We start from the raw sequence: 19,164 nt of genomic DNA on the forward strand, positions 1-19,164 counted from the left end.
TGCTTTTCAAGGATGACATATCTGCAGTCGGCAACTCGCTTTAATCATCTATAAGACACAGTTTCTTAGTATTGATTTTGAGGGGGTGGCAGGAGGCAGATGTGGTGCAAACAAGCGAGACATTGAATAACTATCAAATAGAGCCGGACTGATAGAAGCGGAAACTAAAGAGGAGGAAGACTGCTTTTCTGGGCCGTCTCTTCCTCTCAGGAGAGAGCATCTGTTGCGGTATCAAAGGTTGAGAATCCTACTATCATCGGCTTTTTCATGCTGATTTTAACAGATGGGATTGCTATTTAATTATGGCTTCTTCTGTCTATCTTGACGGGATGTTTTTAAGATAAATTTTCGGTCATTAGGGAGAATTCTGTCTTTGTACTGCAAATTCCCAACAGTTTCACACTTTCAATTTGGAAACAACCAGAAGACGGCATAAAGCCAATGGTTAAGTGCATTGAAGGCTACACAATATAAACAAGTTTAATAGCATTTATGGCATAATATTGATTACCAAAACAAAAAAAAAGACTCATCCCTCATTTTCTTAAAAAAAAAAAAAAAAAAAATTGTTAGGGATGCACCGATATGAAATTATTGTCTGATACCGATAATTCTTTATACGTGAAAGTCGATAACCGATACATTTGCAGATAAATCGAAATCCATTTTTTTATCATTTTTGAGAGCCTGATTACAAAAACAAAAGTCTCACGATTAAAAGCCATGTCCCAAGCACACAATTATAATGTTCTCATTGTATTTTTATGTAGTCTGACGGACTGCACATGTTGCATTAACTGTATTTTCCTAGTTTGAAGTGATTCCAATCATATTTCAAGCCACTCAAAACCATCATGGTGAACAGTGCGTATCTGAAGTGTCTCAGAAGGAAATAATCCATTATTTATTGGCTTTAATATACTGGCAAAATGTTCTTATTGGGCCGAAAACAATAACATTAAAAATTAACATATATCGACCGATACCGATATTGTGGCCAATATATCGTGCATCCATAATCAACAATATAATTCAATTTTTTGAAAGAATAAAAAGAAATGTGGATTTTATAAATCACATTTTCATTCATTTTTACATTTTACATTCAACTTGTGTTTTTTGTTGTTTAAATATGCCCTTTTACAGCTGTTTTATGGCATAATATTGTCATGGCCGGAAAGTTAAATGGATATAATTTTACACAGCAAAGGTTAAAAAGCAATTTTTTTCCACACTAAAATCATTTAAACACAATGTTTGCTTTTTGTGGCTTTATTATTGAGTACAGCGACTGTTTTAACATTCACACGGTGCCTCATTTTTGCTTTTTTAAAGAAAACAAAGGACAAGTGGAAATTAATTTTGTGAAAATCAACATGATTGCGGTTGATTGAGCTTAACTCATACTGAACCCAGAACATTCCTTTAAAAGCATCTAAAAAGAACAAAGCAACAGTAGCCAAAAGACCCCAGGACATTTATATTTGACCTACAGATTCAAAGACTGACAAAAATGTATTGAGTTAAAACTCCAACCCTCATACAGTACATAATGAGAAAGCGTACGACACACGTCACACCCCCCCCAACAGAGATATCTCGGCAATATTCTCTCCCTCGTGCCTCCCGCTGTCCTGCCCTGATGAGCTCTCAGTGGTGCGGCCAAATAACACAGCATAAAACAGAGCACTGAGAAGGCATGTGTTCTTAAATATAACACTGCATGTGCTGGAGTGACAAGAGATAATAGTTTCCACTGACGATTTCTGTTCCTGTCACACTACGCTGCAGTCTGGATAACATTCATCACCATTTGCAGCATGCAGACAATAGACTGGATGATGTACAATGCATGCTTTAATAGAGTTATAATCCTCTAAGGCCTTTGCAGTGGCATATTCTTACTGAGAATCACAAAAGACTAATGAGACACAAGCGAATCACTGGTTTACAGCCAAGATTTTTATATATGTTTTTATACGGTACATAATAACGTCGAGAAGCCATAAATTCACATGTATTCACATGTAAATTCACATTTAAAATGTCTGATTTGATTTTTTTTAGTGTCTTTTATTTAGTAGTATAAAAGTTTATTATTATTCCTTTTTGTCAAATGATTAGCCATAACAACTAATTTTTAAAAAAAATTTATTTAGACAAAATAGTAATATATATACTGTATATAGTCCACTAGTTGGGTTATCGGCCAAACATTTTATTTTTTATTTATTTAGACAAAATAGTATAGAAATTTAATATGTCTGGTTACCGGTTATAACATTGTTTTTTCAATTTGTTTAGACAAAATAGTTTTGAATTTTAATATCTTACTTATGTTGGGTTATCGGCTATAACATTTAATTTATAATTTAAACAAAATAGTAGAACATTTTAATATCGTCCATTTGTCTGTTTATCAGCCATAAAATTAAGTAGTATTATAGTGCTTAACAGTATTAACCAGAAACACTTTGAAAACTCTCAAAAGGATAAACTGTTACATGTTTCCTAATTATACAAAATATGCGATTCTTTTTAGCACACTGTTAACAAAATGCATTTTTTTCAAATAATATAAAAGTTCACACTGAGCTGTGAGAAAGTAAACTGACATTTTCAATAAAATGCACCACTGCTGACATATAAAGGTCTACTAACTTTAATGTTTAACCATTTTATAAGAAACCTCCTACAAACAATACAGGGCCTGGAAATGCTTTAATGCTAATACTTACTTATTAATCTATTTTACGATGAACCATTTACACTCCGAGATTAAGCTTCAGAGGTTTTGCAGTCTGCGTCCTGCTCAATAGCTGTGGTTTATGACGGCACTTCATATCGATTTCAGAGGTGAAACCGGAGATTTAATTACAAAAAAATACATTAAGTGTCTTTTTCCAATAACCTCCAATGCGCGCTGGCCATCAGAACTGCTGCCTTCCGTGGCCTTGTGGCGTTAACTATTATTGAGCTTATTACATCAATGTTTCCAGTCCATTCTGTCCACTTCAGAAACACGCTGTGACTTGTTTACAGTTGGAAAGTTTCTAATCAGCGGCGTTCCAGACCTGACCTCCACAAGATGTGCGGAGTCAGGAGCGCAAGGGCCATCTTTCTTCCTCTGAGCTATTAGTCAAAGTCACGTTAGCCCATATTTCACCTTGGCTTCCACCAGCTGGTCTGAACAGCAGTCTTCACTGGAAAAAAGAATGGATGACGAGCGCAAATCAATTAGTTAATTAGTGAGGAAGGTCAGGGTGGGTGTAATTGTGTTGAACGTCAGGTGTGGTTGGGAATAACGCTTGCTAAAGGGGAAAACCGTCACGGAAAAGTGGCAATAGCGGCAGAGAGAACAAATCTTCTCAGGTGTCTTTACTTGATGAAATGATACTAAACATCTTTACAACACTTTTACGCAACAATGAAATGGATACTGCTTTTTGTTAGAGATGCATTAATTAAAAGATTGGAATTTTCAAATCAAACTTTTGTAATGAAATTACCCAAGTTCACATTTGTGAGATGTGTTTATTATTAATAATATTATTATTTATTAATTTTAATTATATTATCATATTTATATAATTATATTATACTTAAGCTTAGTAAATTAAATCAATAAATATCCAGTTAATTAAAACAATATATTAATCATTTATGTAATGTACCGGTATACTGTGTGTTTATACATTTGATCATCGGTTAATAATTTTATCGTAAATAATGTAATATGCATGTATATAAATTATTAATTATTTTAAAAATATACTATAAATAAATAAATAATACTAATTAATTTTAAAATGATTTTATATAATTATAATGTAGTTAAATCGATTAATCGCGATTAATCATGTCTAACATAAAAGTTTGTAAATATATAATATGTGTGTGTGTGTGTGTATTTTTTGTTAGATAACACTAATAATTGATGTAAATTATAATGTCATTTTTATTATAACTAATTTAATGTTATTAAAATATAATATAAATGTATATAATTTATATTTTAGATAATAATTGTATTGTTATAATTGGAGGTCATATATATCCTCCATTTATAAAATTTAAATAATATTATTGAATTATATATATTAAAAAAAGGCTGATCCTGATATTAAAATTCAATGCTATTTTAAAACCTTTTTATTATTATATTTTATTATAATAATTTATTTTATTATTATAAGTGGAGCCCCAGTCAAAATTGCAGTGCAACCCAAAATCTGAACATCTAAACTACACAATTAAATAAAACACAAATACAAACCATCCAGTCCGAAGTGTCATACAGTACAATACGCAAATATGAAAATGTTCATTTTACACTATAGTATGGAAGCTAATATATGTAAACTTACTATCAAACTTAACACATACTATTCCACAATTATATACCCTACATCAAATCAAGAGTCGGAGCAATTCAGCCCTTATCAAATCTTTTAGCAAGTTGAAAAAGTAGTAATGCAGCAGAGATGCCTGAGCCTTTTCACTCCAAAAACACAAACCTCAGGCGGTATGCAACTTTAATTTAATCTAAAACGTAATGAAGAGACTTTCTGTCCACAAAGATAGTGCACTAATTAAATTCAACGCATGCAAAGTAATAACCATTTGAGATAATTCCATTGCCGAGGAAGACGTTTGGAGTCCCAGATGAAAAATGGCAATAAATAAATTACCCACCATTAAATATGTTGCGCATATTGACAAGAAATTAGGAAGTGAGCAGCAATCAAGACACATTCTGCAGTACACAGGCGTAAACGTTCTTGCCTTCCCTCAACAGGTTACCCTAGCAACAACCTGAGACTTGAGACAGATGAATGTGGCGAGGGAAACAGTACAGACACACTGGTGCCGGAAAAAATAAAACACTAATGATACACACACACACACATTATATATAGTATTCACACACAAAACTTGTTTATACAATGACTTGTCACACTGTAAAGAGTGCACAGCGATGGAGTAGCAAACTAAACCGTATTTAATAGAAAATCCCAAACAAGGAAACACACAGGCACTACTACTACTACTTCAACGTACTGTAAATGATAGAGGACAAAGAACGAAGGAGATCTCAGGGCTTACAGTATATAAAACTGGGTTATAGAGGTACTGTAGAAACAGAACAGGAGTGGGGAAATAACCAACAACCAGAAACAAACTAGTGGCGGGAAAATGAGAACAAAGGAAACAGGAACTAGAATTAAACCAAAACGTGACTTTAATATCATTACAATTTATATTATTATATTATCATAATCCGAAAACATTTCCATTTCCATTTCATTTAACAAAATATAATGTGCTAGAGCTGCAATAAAAAACGCAAGTAGTGAAGAATCCAAGATATTTTTTTATTCGTTTTTTTATCATTTAAAAAATAAAAAAAAATACTCATTTTCAGGTTTAAATTAGGAAAATTAATTCAAGATTGTCTTCCATTTCTTTCTGGATAAAGCCTGCCACAAATTGACAATTAATAATATAATATAATATAATATAATATAATATAATATAATATAATATAATATAATATAATATAATATAATATAATATAATATAATATAATATAATATAATATAATATAATATAATATAATATAATATAATATAATATGAATCTGATTGACAAACATTATAAGGTAAATATAGTAAACAACAGGATAAAAACGACACGTTTTTGCCACAAATTTGCGCTTTATAATGTAAGGAACGCACATACTTTCTTTCTCCTGCTCTCCCACTCAAACTCACACACAGTACACACACTCAGACAAATGTGTTGTCAGCCCTGCTCTGATGATTTTATCAGTAAAATAGTTTAGCAACTTAAAAGCTACATGACATTTCTCACTTGCGAAGTAATAACGCTGCTGTTCTTGCTAATAGTAGAGACGCTGCTGCTGAACACTGTTGAGAGGCGCACAGATAATTCACATGCGCTTAATCTCTCTCTCTACTGCATTAATAACTACATCAATAGCTCAAGCCTCTGTTACTAGCTCTAAAATTACTTTTTGTAATTAGGGAGGCTTGGGATTAGAAGCATAAGAAATTAGTCCTACAAACAAGAGCGTTAAGGACAAAAACCTGACAAATATTTTGAAATACATCATTTGAAATATATCCCTATAGTATAAGTGGAATAATTGACTCCGGGCCATTCAATTATTGAAAACAATGCACAGCCGAAGTGAAACGCCCGTCGCCAATTACTCCTTACAAATAATATAATATGATATCATAATATTTTAATAAAGTATTACATTTATCACACATTTTATAAGCAGATTCCACCAGCCAGCGACGATATAAAATCTTCAAAAAAAGGGTTCATTGGGGTTCTATATATGAAGCATAGGGTTCTTTACTCAACTCCAAAAGAACATTTTATGCTAAAAAAGGTTCTATAATGACAAGAAAAAAACCCTTTTGGCACAAAAGGTTCTTTATAAGCTATTATTCATGGATATATTTCATTATTCTCCAACATTTTGTTGTTGTAATTAAATGATTGTTTATTAAACTGTTGTAATATCACATTTTAATCATGCTGATTTTTGAAGGAGAAAAACTGAAATGGCACTCTGCGTGTGATATTGATTAACTACTGTAGTTAATTTTGTGATCATTCACATGTATTCATTAATACATTTTAGGGTCTTGATGTTTGTCAATAATATGAAATATTTAATCCGGAAAGGACAAAACAAATGATAATGAATGAACCCAAAAGGTTCATATAGAACCTTTTTCCTGGTTTCAAAGAACCCTAAAGGGTTCTTATTATTGAACCATTAAAAAGGGTTCTGTATAGAACCTTTTAGGGGTTCCAAATACGTAGCGCTGATAGAACCTTTTAAGGTTTTCCTTCCAACACCGTGTCCTAACTATGCGACGCGATAAAATTCCAGCGACAGCAAGTGTGTCAGTCCACACTATTGTGTCTGTCAATCAAAAATCACAGCCATTCAGAACAGCGTGAGGGCGGAGTCTCTCTGTGAAAGCGCACTGCTGGCCCGCACTCGCATTGTAAATGGGTAAGGACATAACATTATTAAAAATCAAAACATTAACAAAATATACTCATTGACTAATTTTGTTATGAAGTACATTCATTTTGAACGCTATATTATATGCTTTCAAAATCTGAGGTAAATTATCCGTTATCGCTTGTGGCACAGTGACCTAATGCCTTTGAACTTCGACAATCAGTTCCTCGTCGTCCATGTTTGATGATTAAATATTCATGACACGCAGAACTTCCATCCAATGAGATCTCTTAATGGGCGGATCCGTCAGCCGCAACGTCGCAGAAATAGGAACCGTTTCTAAATTAGAAACTTTGCGTGTCGCCATCGCATCTGGTTAGTACAAAAACTCTGATTAACATGAAAAACATACCTTTTATCGCGTGTCGCGGCGTCACGTCGCGTGTAGTTAGGACACGGTGTAAGAGTGTCATAAGGACAATGATGGGAACTGTAATCTCTGCTAAAGTGCATGATCTCTCATTCCAAATTTTGACTCCCCTCTGCGGCCTGTACTGAATTTGGAAATGGGTTAACTCTACCTGGGCGTCCAAATTAGGATTGCGAGTTGGCTAAACGTTCACGGCACTTGTGGATTTGATTGCGCTCATGATTGCATAATGGAGAAGGTGGATTCTGATTCCCTCTTCCACTGTGGGTTGATTTGTTTCCATGGGGATCACCACAACGCCATGAGCGTGATGAGCTGTCTTTAGTATGGAGCCTCACGAGGCAAAGTGTGAATCACTGGCGCCGGGAAATGACACCTGCCACATTAGCCATAAGCAGAGACCACCTAGGCATAATGAAACCCAGAGGCCAACGGGTTTGTGTCAGCTAATAATGCTTTCTAAATATCTGGAGGAAAGCATTCTGCATTCTCAAGATGGCTTGAGTGTTGTATAGTTCATCTCTCTCTCTCTCGTACACACGGTCTTTTCAGTCAGGGCAGGAGAGAAAAAAGACTCTAAGCTATATTTGAGTGCAGAGAAAAATGCCTTTGGAAGTAAAAGAAACATCAATCTTTATCCGAGTCTCTGGGTAGAGGGAGTGTTTTTTTCTGAGATAGCTGTGAGGTAATGACAGAAGAAGAGTGTGCAAGCTCACACACACAGAAAGTCTGTTGATCCACAAGAAACACTCAATAACAACCGTGACTCAATGGCTGTCCCTCTGAGATTAAAACCTTTTTTTCTAAGATGCTGTATGTCTGATGAAGGTCACATGACCTAAATGTCACAGTTTCATTAATCACAGGCTACACCAGTGCGCAGGTTTTCTTCTTCAGGGTTTAACAAGGTCAATCGTTACGATTTTTGCTCAACCTGACAAATTTTTCATGGTCCCCATTACAATTTTTTTTTTTTTTAAATAACATGAATAGAATTTAATTCAATATAGTGTCTCAAACTGTATTATATTATTCTAGTTTTTTTGTGTTTTTATATGTGGACAAAATAGTATAAACTTTTAGATATTCAAATGCATTGCTTGACATTTGATATCTGTTTGAATTTTAAAGTTAAATGCATTAATCTGAACTTTTAGAGGTCCGAAATATAAGAGCTCAAATGCATGTTCAGCAGGCAGCTGATGAATATAAATCATAAGAAAGGATTTAAAAAAAAAAAGTGTATTGTGATTCTCAAAACATTTGCTGACCAAACAGAATTTTATTAAGTTTAGTAACAACGTGTAACAATGTTTACATCAATTCATTTGGATAAATATCAGGTAGGCTTCCTTATAAAGCTACATGTTAATTTTTCAAGGAAAAATCTCTCACAAATGGTATAAATAGGCCACAGGGAGTTGGTACTATTATTAAATGTTAAAATTAACAAATCAAATATAATCAGGTTTTTATAATAATGTTATAATATTTTAATGATATGAGTAAAATTACAATGTGTAATTTTGGAGGGGCCCAACCCCCCCAAATCATTTTAATTTTTTTAAATTATACTTAATTATAATTAATTATACTTCATAAATAACTGTAAAACAAATCCATTCAATTTTGCTGGCAAACAAGTGCAAACATTACAAAGCAATATTGATTTGATTTATTCTTACAAGAGGATTTTCAACAAAAATGTTCAATACACACACACACACACACACACACACAAAGTGTTAGTCTCTCACACGGGCTCTGGCCCATCCCACCACATTTACTGTCGAGCCCTCTTCTTTCTCCGCATTATTCTCACGGCTTATGAAAATATGAATCGTCTCTAAACGTCCCAAATTTTCCAAATCAAAAGGTCTGAAAAGCACGGAAATGAATTTCGGGAATTCATTAAAATCCCCACTATCTCTTGGCCTTAACCTCTATTGTGAATGTCTAAGACCAGACAGTAATTCTCCTAAAGAATATCTTTCTTATTAGAAGCTTAGCATGTTGACACGTCGTCTTAATCTGCCATGGCCAGCTCCCCCGTCTCCCTCGCACTCATTACCATGACTCCACTAAAGCGCTGACCTCCCAAGTGTGACAGGGAATTTAATACCAGCCGCCATTGGGGAAATGAATTGTAACACTCCTGATACTGATAATAAAGTGAACAGTGGGTGAGCACAGGACCGCAAATGCCTGGACCAGAGTGAATCAGTGTGACCTGACTGTAATGAGTGTTCTCTAACTGCTGAGGGACAGAAATATGCTGCTGCCATGGCGACGGCTGCACCGTGCCTTGTGATGACACAGCTGTTTGTGTTCCGAAGAAAATGTGACTCGTGCGATTCGAGAAATAGTTTCACGAATAGCAATGACTTGGCAAGGATGACGTGTTTTTTTCCCACCTGAGATCTGACACGCAAACTATTGAATAACAAAAAGGTGGAAATCTTGATGAACAAGTCTTCAAAAAAAAAGGATGTTTCAATAAATATTAAATAATATGTTAAATAAAAAAAATAAAAAAAATGAAATGAAAAAAATGCTAAATATATTATTTGATAAAAATAAATGCCAGGTATAAAGATTCTATACTATTTTGTCAACATAAATAAACAAAATAATAAATATAATATAATATAATATAAAATTCAATGCTAATTGTTTACATAAATAAAAATATAACAATGTATAATATAATATAATATAATAATAAATGGTTAATATTAAAATAAAATAAAAATTGTCTACATGAATTAAAAAAATCGAGTCAAATCGATGAATAGCTAGCTAACAAAAGTTTTTGTTTACATGTGCGTATAAATATATATTATATATGTGTGTGTGTGTGTGTGTGAATATATATATAAAAGAGCAATATATTCCAATGTGTAATATGCATGAAAGCTCAAATAAATAGGAACTGAGATATAATAAAGAGATATAATAAAGCACAGCTATTGACCAATCAGAATCAAGGATTGGAACTAACCATTTTTTAATATAATATAATATAAAATATAATATAATATAAATGGCTGATATAAAACTATATTTGACACTAAAAACTACAAAAATAATATAATTTTAAATATATTATTATATATTTCTAAATTACGTGTCAAATATACGCATTGAAGCAGAGAAAAAAGTGAGAATATTAAGCTACTGTAGTTCAATACACCTTGACATCGGTAAGACAAATTTCCCATCTGGTACATCCAGATCTTCCAGCCTTATTATGTCCTGAATATGTCAAGGGACTAACATCTCCCACTGATGTGGGCAGAGCACAGTTCATGTAGGAGATGAGGGGAACGTACAATGCCAGTGGAAATTCATTTTATAGGACGGATCCTATTGGCGGAGAGTGGCAGGGAAGCCTCTTTGATGTTTGTCCAACAACTGGAGAAGGGAAAGAGATATCTGCTCTAATCGCACGCAAAATAACCAACAGCCACTAACAGTTTACAACTACAGATATATGTGTGAGTGTGGCTAATGTAGTTTTCTGTTGAGATTCAAAAAAATTATATAATAATCACATTAAATAGGGCACTGCAGAAGTCTCTGTTTTGTTAGATGTAAAAACTGCTGCAGAGGAAGACTGTCTCCACAGCAACACAAGGTTTTTGATCATTATTACTTAAATGTAGAAGTCAGTGAAATTAAAATTTGGTTGATTTATACAAAATAGTATAGAATTTAAATTTTTAGAATTTTAAAAGTATAATACTATTATTTAATTGAATAATATATATATATATACACACACACACACACACACATTTTTGGAGGTTCAGTTGCTATACTGTTGTTTTTTAGTAGACGTTCCTTGTCTTTTTTTTCGTATTCTCTCAATTAATATGATTAAGACTGATATGAATAATAGACTACATGTATTGTATATTCAACAAAGATAATTACCACATCTAACGCAAAACTAACAAATGGAATAACTCATCTTTTACAAGTGAACCCACAGCGTTTACTGCTAAGGATGATGGACAGTTGACCTCAGATTTAATTGGCGAGGGTGTTCGGTGGAGAAAATGAGTTAGAGTTCCCTGGATGAATAACGGGCGCTTGCCTAGCGCTTCTGCAAATTAAACATCTGCGAGCAATTCCTCCACTGATCATTTCATTTTCTGGCCAAAAGGGGAAGGTTCATCTTGCACTTCAGACTAAAAGAAGAAAAATTACAATAACGATGATCAACTTTCTAAATATTTATAAGATCTCGTTGCATAAAAAAGGAGTTTCGTGTTAAAGGACTTTCGAACTGTATAAATTGGCCTGAAAAGGTCGTTTCTTGGCACTCTCTGCTGTGACCGTCTCCATATGAAGGCTGATTCACAAGCACAAATAGCCTCATAGAATACAGCACTGGTGAAACAACGATGAGTTAAAGCATCAGAAAACCTGAGGGCAATAAATGATACCAATCTTTATGTGACAAAATCAAGCTTCTCTGGGTGCACAATACAAACAGCCTGAGAGCGATATTAAACCTCATGCTGAGGACAATACTGCGGGCTTGTGGAGAGGACATCCAGGACGTAAAGCAGGACAAAATGATGCTATCTACAAATGTAATATAGCTTAAAGCTCAATGGGCCACATTTCTGCTACGGTTCAAGAAAAACAGGTAATATTTCATCTGGTAATATTATTGATAATCTTGTTTTAACTGGACAAAACTGAAATTTTTTTTTGCTGCATTTTTATATATATAGACACCATACTAATACTGTGTTTGACCCATTTATTGCCTTGAGAACTGCCTTAATTCTACATGGCATTGATTCAACAAGGTGCTGAAAGCATTATTTAGAAATGTTGGCCCATATTGATAGGATAGCATCTTGCAGTTGATGCACGTCCAGGGCACGAAGCTCCAGTTCCACCACATCCCAAAGATGCTCTATTGGGTTGAGATCTGGTGACTGTGGGGGCCATTTTAGTACAGTGAACTCATTGACATGTTCACGAAACCAATTTGAAATGATTTGAGCTTTGTGACATGGTGCATTATCCTGCTGGAAGTAGCCATCAGAGGATGGGTACATGGTGGCCATTAAGGGATGGACATGGTCAGAAACAATACTCAGGTAGGCCGTGGCATTTAAACGATGGCCAATTGGCACTAAGGGGTCTAAATTATGCCAAGAAAACATCCCCCACACCATTACACCACCACCAGCAGCCTGCACAGTGGTAACAAGGCATGATGGATCCATGTTCTCATTCTGTTTACGCCAAATTCTGACTCTACCATCTGAATGTCTCAACAGAAATCGAGACTCATCAGACCAGGCAACATTTTTCCAGTCTTCAATGGTCCAATTTTGGTGAGCTCTTGCTAATTATAGCCTCTTTTTTCTATTTGTAGTGGAGATGAGGTCTTCTGCTGTTGTAGCCCATCCGCCTCAAGGTTGTGCGTGTTGTGGCTTCACAAATGCTTTGCTGCATACCTCGGTTGTAACGAGTGGTTATTTCAGTCAGAGTTGTCTTCTATCAGCTTGAATCAGTCGGCCCATTCTCCTCTGACCTCTAGCATCAACAAGCCATCTTCACCCACAGGACTGCCGCATACTGGATGTTTTTCCCTTTTCACACCATTTTTTGTAAACCTTAGAAATGGTTGTGCGTGAAAATCCCAGTAATTGAGCAGATTGTGAAATACTCAGACCGGCTCGTCTGGCACCAACAACCATGCCACTCTCAAAATTGCTAAAATCACCTTTCTTTGCCATTCTGACATTCAGTTTGGAGTTCAGGAGATTGTCTTGACCAGGACCACACCACTAAATGAAGCAACTGCCATATGATTGGTTGATTAGAAAATTGCATTCATGAGAAATTGAACAAGAGTTCCTAATAATCCTTTAGGTGAGTGTATATATTCAATATGTTTCAAATTAATAATAATACACCTCTATACACCTCTTTCAGGGCCTGTTGTGTGCATACGCAACGGTTATAAATAAGGCCCAAGGTTCCTCACTCCCCAAACCTGACCTGCCTTCAGCACTCTTATGTAACAATGAGGCTTCCTGCCACCACATTAACAAACAAAACAGAAGCACGCTGGTCTGAAAAACACCTGAGTTCACCTCATACTCTGAGCTGAATGCAACATTCTCTGAAAACAAATTCGACCCTATGAAACCTCTCAGAGGATGCATGAATTAAACTGGTTTCCATGTAGAAGGCTAATTACACAACCCAATCCAGCGAGATCCCATTTTCTGCCCAGCACACTTCAAAGTGACTCGGAAAAGACAGGGAAAATTGATATTGCCTGTTGTGAATCAATAGATATTTACAGTATCTGTTCTTTTTGTCCACTTTCAATGCTCCTAGCTGCCTTTGCAAAAATGGTTATTTGTTAAAAAGGACTAAATGTTTTAGTCTAAATTTTGTGCGACTGTCTCCCCTTAGTAACAGATTCATAACCCTCACTTTTGACCAAATGCTGTGGAAGAACTCTTTAGGAAGTGGTAATGTGTCCAAATGGCAATTCATAAAATCATCAAGTTTGTCCCTGTTTACTCTGTTTAAAGCATGACAAAATGTTTTCTGTGTGCATAAAACACCCTGACAGAACCATTTCCCCATCGACTGCTGTCTGAAGATGAGGAATGTTCTCTAAATAAGATATTACTCTGTGGGCTGAGAAATCTCCTCAGACAACGCTTGAAATGAGTCCCAATTACATCTGCATTTGATCCAAACACGCAGAGGAAAACAAAACTCTTGCAACTGCATAAACACATTCAGATTCAACCCCACTCAGACATGTCAGATTTGAAACCTGGAGACTTGCTCCAAAATTTTGACTGATTTGTCCCAATTTAGATGGTCATGTGATCTAAATATGTTCAAATATGATAAATATGGTTAAGAAATAAAGATAGAAGTATCATAAAAGTAGTCCATATGAATTTTAAAAGGCTGAAATCAAATTTGTTGTAACAAAAGCCAACATGTACACTGAATAATGATCTAAATTTCTACATCAAATATAGCACACAGAGTCTAAACTAATTTTATGGTTATTTTATGGTGTTTTTTGAATACAAGAGATCACATAAAAAATGATATATTATGGGGCTGAGTAAATAATGACATTTTTGGTTTAAAAAAAACCAAGAAATATTGAATATATTGATATAAAAGGAAAGAATCTGATTTAAAAACAAGATATTATACATACATTGAATACTAAAGCAATCAAAGTCAGCAGTATTAATATGCAATGCTAGTTTCTTCCCACAGAATAGCTTAGTAAAGGATGAACATCATGTTCCCAACATCGCAGTGAATTCCCAGCAGGGGAAGAGTGCCATCTTTGGGTAATGACAGAATGAATCTGCCTTCCCATACTCTCAACATTGTTCCTAATACAGGGATTTACAAAAAAACTAAAACAGTACAGTTTGTCAAGTTAAAGCTGAAACGTATGGAAGCTTGTTTCTGCCACAGAATAAAAAATAAAAAAGGTAATTGTGACTTTTTCTCTCACAATTTTGGCTTTTTTCAGTCAATTGAGAGTTTACGTCAGAATCGCATGATATACAGTAAACCCGGAACTGCGAGTTTTTAAAGTCAAAATAGATATAAACTTGCAATTCTGACTTTATAACTCACAATTGCAAGTTTATATAGTCGCAATCGTGAGAGAAAAAGCCGCAATTAAATTTGAAATATTTTTTTTTTCCGTGGTGGAAACAAGCTTCCATAGAAATGCGTACTTTATATATATATATATATATATATATATATATAAAAACATAAAACATTTATCCTGTTCCAGCTTAATGCAGAGACAACTATAAATAAGATATTAAAAGGTATATTTCCCTGAAAAACTCTATGGCGGTTAGAAAACAACGTTTATTTGAAAATTCCGACCAGCCTGACATAGCAACAGTGGCTCAAGCCATGATGTGAGTTTGGTGGCGGAGCTATTTGCTTGTTTGACCAATGACAAAAGGAGGGAGTGTTCTAAAAACCTTTTGAAAACAGTCAACATTTTTGCTTCATTTGGTACTGCTAGAGGGACACCAAAAAAATTTTTATAAAAAAAATAAAAAAGAATCACTTTTTAAAAACGTTTCTGCTTCATTAATTAAATAACTCTCTGTTCAGAATTCCGCCCAACTGAGTAATGCTTTAATTGTGAAAAAACATCCTGTGGTGGCATAATAATCATACACAAGTTTCACAGCATCAAAACCTAATTTGAACAGCCAAAGGCGCTCAACCATCTACTGGCCTATCAAACGTATAAAAGCCAAAGAACACCGCAGGGTGAGTGTTTGATCGAGAAGTTGGATGAAATAAATACTATCTTTCCCCCTCTGGCGCTTCAAAAAACAGACCATACATAAAAGTGAAGAGGAGTTACCTAACTAGAGTCTAGATGATAGGCTCCGCAGGGTCCGTGTCAAAAGGCTCTTGGTGTTGAGCACCGCATTAAAGCATATCAGAAGAGTGCGTCTATGCCAATTACTTGCGATGACAGTAACCCTTAAAAGGCCTCCTGACAGAGTGGGCTCATTATCCACAGGAGGATTCCCCTTGAGTTAGTGTACTCAGAGCAGCTGGGTTTAAGGTCAAGGAGATCTGTGGCGGATTAAAGAGGGACCAAAATGATCCAATTAGCAATTTTGAGCGCTACAGATGTCTGGATGGAGAACACCTCAATTTTCTTTTTCGTCAAAGATTTGGATGCGAGGACTCACAAAAGAGGTCTACAGGCACAACCAATTGACATCAACATGATGTTCTGTCACAAAAACATCACATCTGACAAAATTCACCTAATAAATGGACTTCTCAATCAAGGCCATTTTCATGGATTTGACCAGAGTTTTCATTCAAAATTTTTATTTCGAGATTTGTTATACATTTAACAGTGTTATCAAATTATTAGTGTTTCTTAAGATAACTTTAAGTGAGTGAGGACGGTCAATCTGACTGCAGTAGATGTGAAAGATATTAATAAAAATGACGTTAATTCAGCCAGCTCATATACCTGTATTTACTTCCTGTTTTCGGTCGAAGTCCACAGTAGTTGGTTGTCGAGTTCGCACGCAAAGAACCTAAAAAACATTTAGCGTATAATGCTAGTACTGGGGGCATTTATTAAGTAAAAATCAATCGCTAGTTTATAAAAAATAGCCCCAACCTAACACAGTAACATAATGAGGGTCCATACATGCAAAACGAAGCATTGAGAACTTTGTAAGTTTACAGACCGTTTAATAAGAAGATACTTTATAGACCATTTCACAAGATGTAAACAACACTGGTCCAGAAGCACTTCCTGTTTCAGTTTTTTAACACTACATAAAAGCTGGGATAAAATACAACCAACAGAACATTTAAAACTGAATCAAAAAGTTAAACAAACATCTTTAAGATGTTTTCTTTACATGTGTAATAAAGAAAACAGTTACAAACTGAAACAGGAAGTGCTTCTGGACCAGTGTTGTTTACATCTTGTGAAATGGTCTATAAAGACAGTCCACTTCGTATATACAGACAGGAGCCATCTTTGGAAAACAGTCACGATAAGTCAAACCACGAAAGTCGTGCTGAGTGAGCTGAACTGTATGAACGCCGTTCGGGGGTCGACTTATCGAGACTATTTTCCAAGATGGCTCCTGTTTTTTACTTATTCTATACCCCCAGTACTAGCATTATACGCTAAACAGTTTTTAGAGATAAAACTCTTTACATTCGATTATCATGAAAACAAATCTCAGAGAACGACTGACTAAGTAGGTCCCGATATTTTATTAGACCAAAGGTTCATTTTGCGCCAGAGTTCTCCTTTAAATGTACCGATAAATACCATCCCTACATCCCTACCGTACTACATCAACGCACAATACATTTAAATGCAAAAAAAGTGTCGAGCATCACATTAGCCAGCCATGATAAACAACAGAATATTATTTCAGTCACTTGATTTGTCGGGTTTCGGCAGGGTCACGCTCAGTTGCTCCGCCCACGGTGAAATGTCACATAATAAGGACAAAACACGGCTACTCACAGAACTGACACAACGTCCCCTCGCTGCACTTGGTAGTTCCTCACAGTCCAGCGGTTCAGCAGCACAACATCAGGTGACGACCCTCCGTCTGGGTTCAAGGACGGCTGGGAAAGATTCAAACCAGGATATTTTAGAGTCTACAAGAGTCTCTAGAAGAGTTGCGACAGATTAGAAACTTTTAAGTTTCATCATTTGTTCTTTTTGGTCTATGATTTATTGCTTTAATCCTCCGCTCCACAAAACTTCCAAAACTACTGTAACTCTAAGAATAAGCTCAGTGGCAGCAACTTTGCTTTAATTTTGTTCTGGAAAAGAATCGCTCTGTTCTTCATTCAGCCTTTCGACTGAAGGATAAAAATATCGTCGGCAAGTTAACTTCAAAAACAGAATTTGTTTTTCTCTTAACTCTTTTTGTGGTGGTATATCAAACAACTTGTGTGTGACGAACCTTCTCAAACATGCAAGTCAGCGACTGACTTGATACACGGGCCTCCAATGAATCATTAAGGGAGATCTCGATGAGCCATTTCATGCTTGCTGGGATAATTGACAGAAATATCTCTTATCTGTCCTTCTAAAATAAATATCGCGACGAGCCTTCCCGCCTAGAGAATTTATCTGTCACAGCTGGGCGCTCTATCTTTTTTATTCAGACACATTTTCTCATTCTGTATTGGTGTCAGCTTTCAGCATTGTCCGCGGAGTGACTTATTTGGATTCGAAGGCCGTGGATGGACCGGGTGAAGCCATTAGCTAATTTATAACACTATGAACCGAGATAGAAAACCAAACTCCAAAAGGAAAACAACAAAACACCAGTGTTTTGGTTAGATAGTGTTCATTAGGTACATAATGAACCATTACTTCTGTTTGCCGAGGAAATGAGCATGGTGTATTCAGAAGGGTTTCTCTCATTATTAGAGGTTTCTTTCATTGTGCTATTAGTGCAATGTTTAGGACATTTGGTTTGATTGAGCCTTGATGCAAAGTCCTAATATTTAAAAAAAAAGGGTTATTAATGTTTGAATAGAGATGCTTGTTAAAGTAAAGTTCGCTTAGGGCTCTGGAATATATTGAATAGTCATAGTATATTTGTAATTATTTTGATGGTATTATATAAGCAACTGTGAATGTGGTCATGATTTTAATGTTCTTTTTATTGGGTATTAAGTTTCCTAAACTTTCTCAAAACTTTCCCGTAAGCAAGCAGAGATGTTTTAATATCGCCTTTGATTTAAACTTGGTAAGTTTGATGCATTTCTATGATTTAGTTTAAGCTGTTTGTCTTTTAAGATTTTATTCGAGCGACTCAAAATTTGCATCATCACTCAAAAATGTTTTTAAATACTAATTTTGTTACACTGCTGCATTTTAAAGGGAAATTATTCAATATAATTCTGTTATATTACGGTATTTTATAGTAAATTGAAAAAAAATGACATGCAACCAACATACCAACATTTATCAATTTCCAAAATGTCGAAAATATATTAAGTTCTATGACCATTTTAATTTTTTATATTATATAAATTATTACATAAAAATTATGAAGATGGGGAAAGAAAATTACAATGGTGACAAATACTGTAAAGTGATAAAAATCCCGACTCATCCAGATTCATCAAAACAACGATGTTACCAAGAATA

At 34.9% G+C, this 19,164-nt stretch overlaps 1 protein-coding gene across 2 annotated transcripts in view; it reads right to left on the minus strand.

Moving 5' to 3' along the window:
- immp2l (inner mitochondrial membrane peptidase subunit 2) overlaps nt 1-19,164 on the minus strand; it is a 75,775-nt gene that overhangs the window by 50,592 nt on the left and 6,019 nt on the right. For both annotated transcript variants that reach the window (XM_039658062.2, XM_039658063.2), the window contains exon 3: nt 17,518-17,621. In XM_039658062.2, the coding sequence (XP_039513996.1) occupies nt 17,518-17,621 (104 nt within the window). The remainder of the gene's footprint in view (nt 1-17,517; nt 17,622-19,164) is intronic.

Source organism: Pimephales promelas, chromosome 25, assembly GCF_988280905.1.
Source record: "Pimephales promelas chromosome 25, fPimPro1.hap1.1, whole genome shotgun sequence".
In the NCBI taxonomy this organism is placed as follows: domain Eukaryota; kingdom Metazoa; phylum Chordata; class Actinopteri; order Cypriniformes; family Leuciscidae; genus Pimephales; species Pimephales promelas.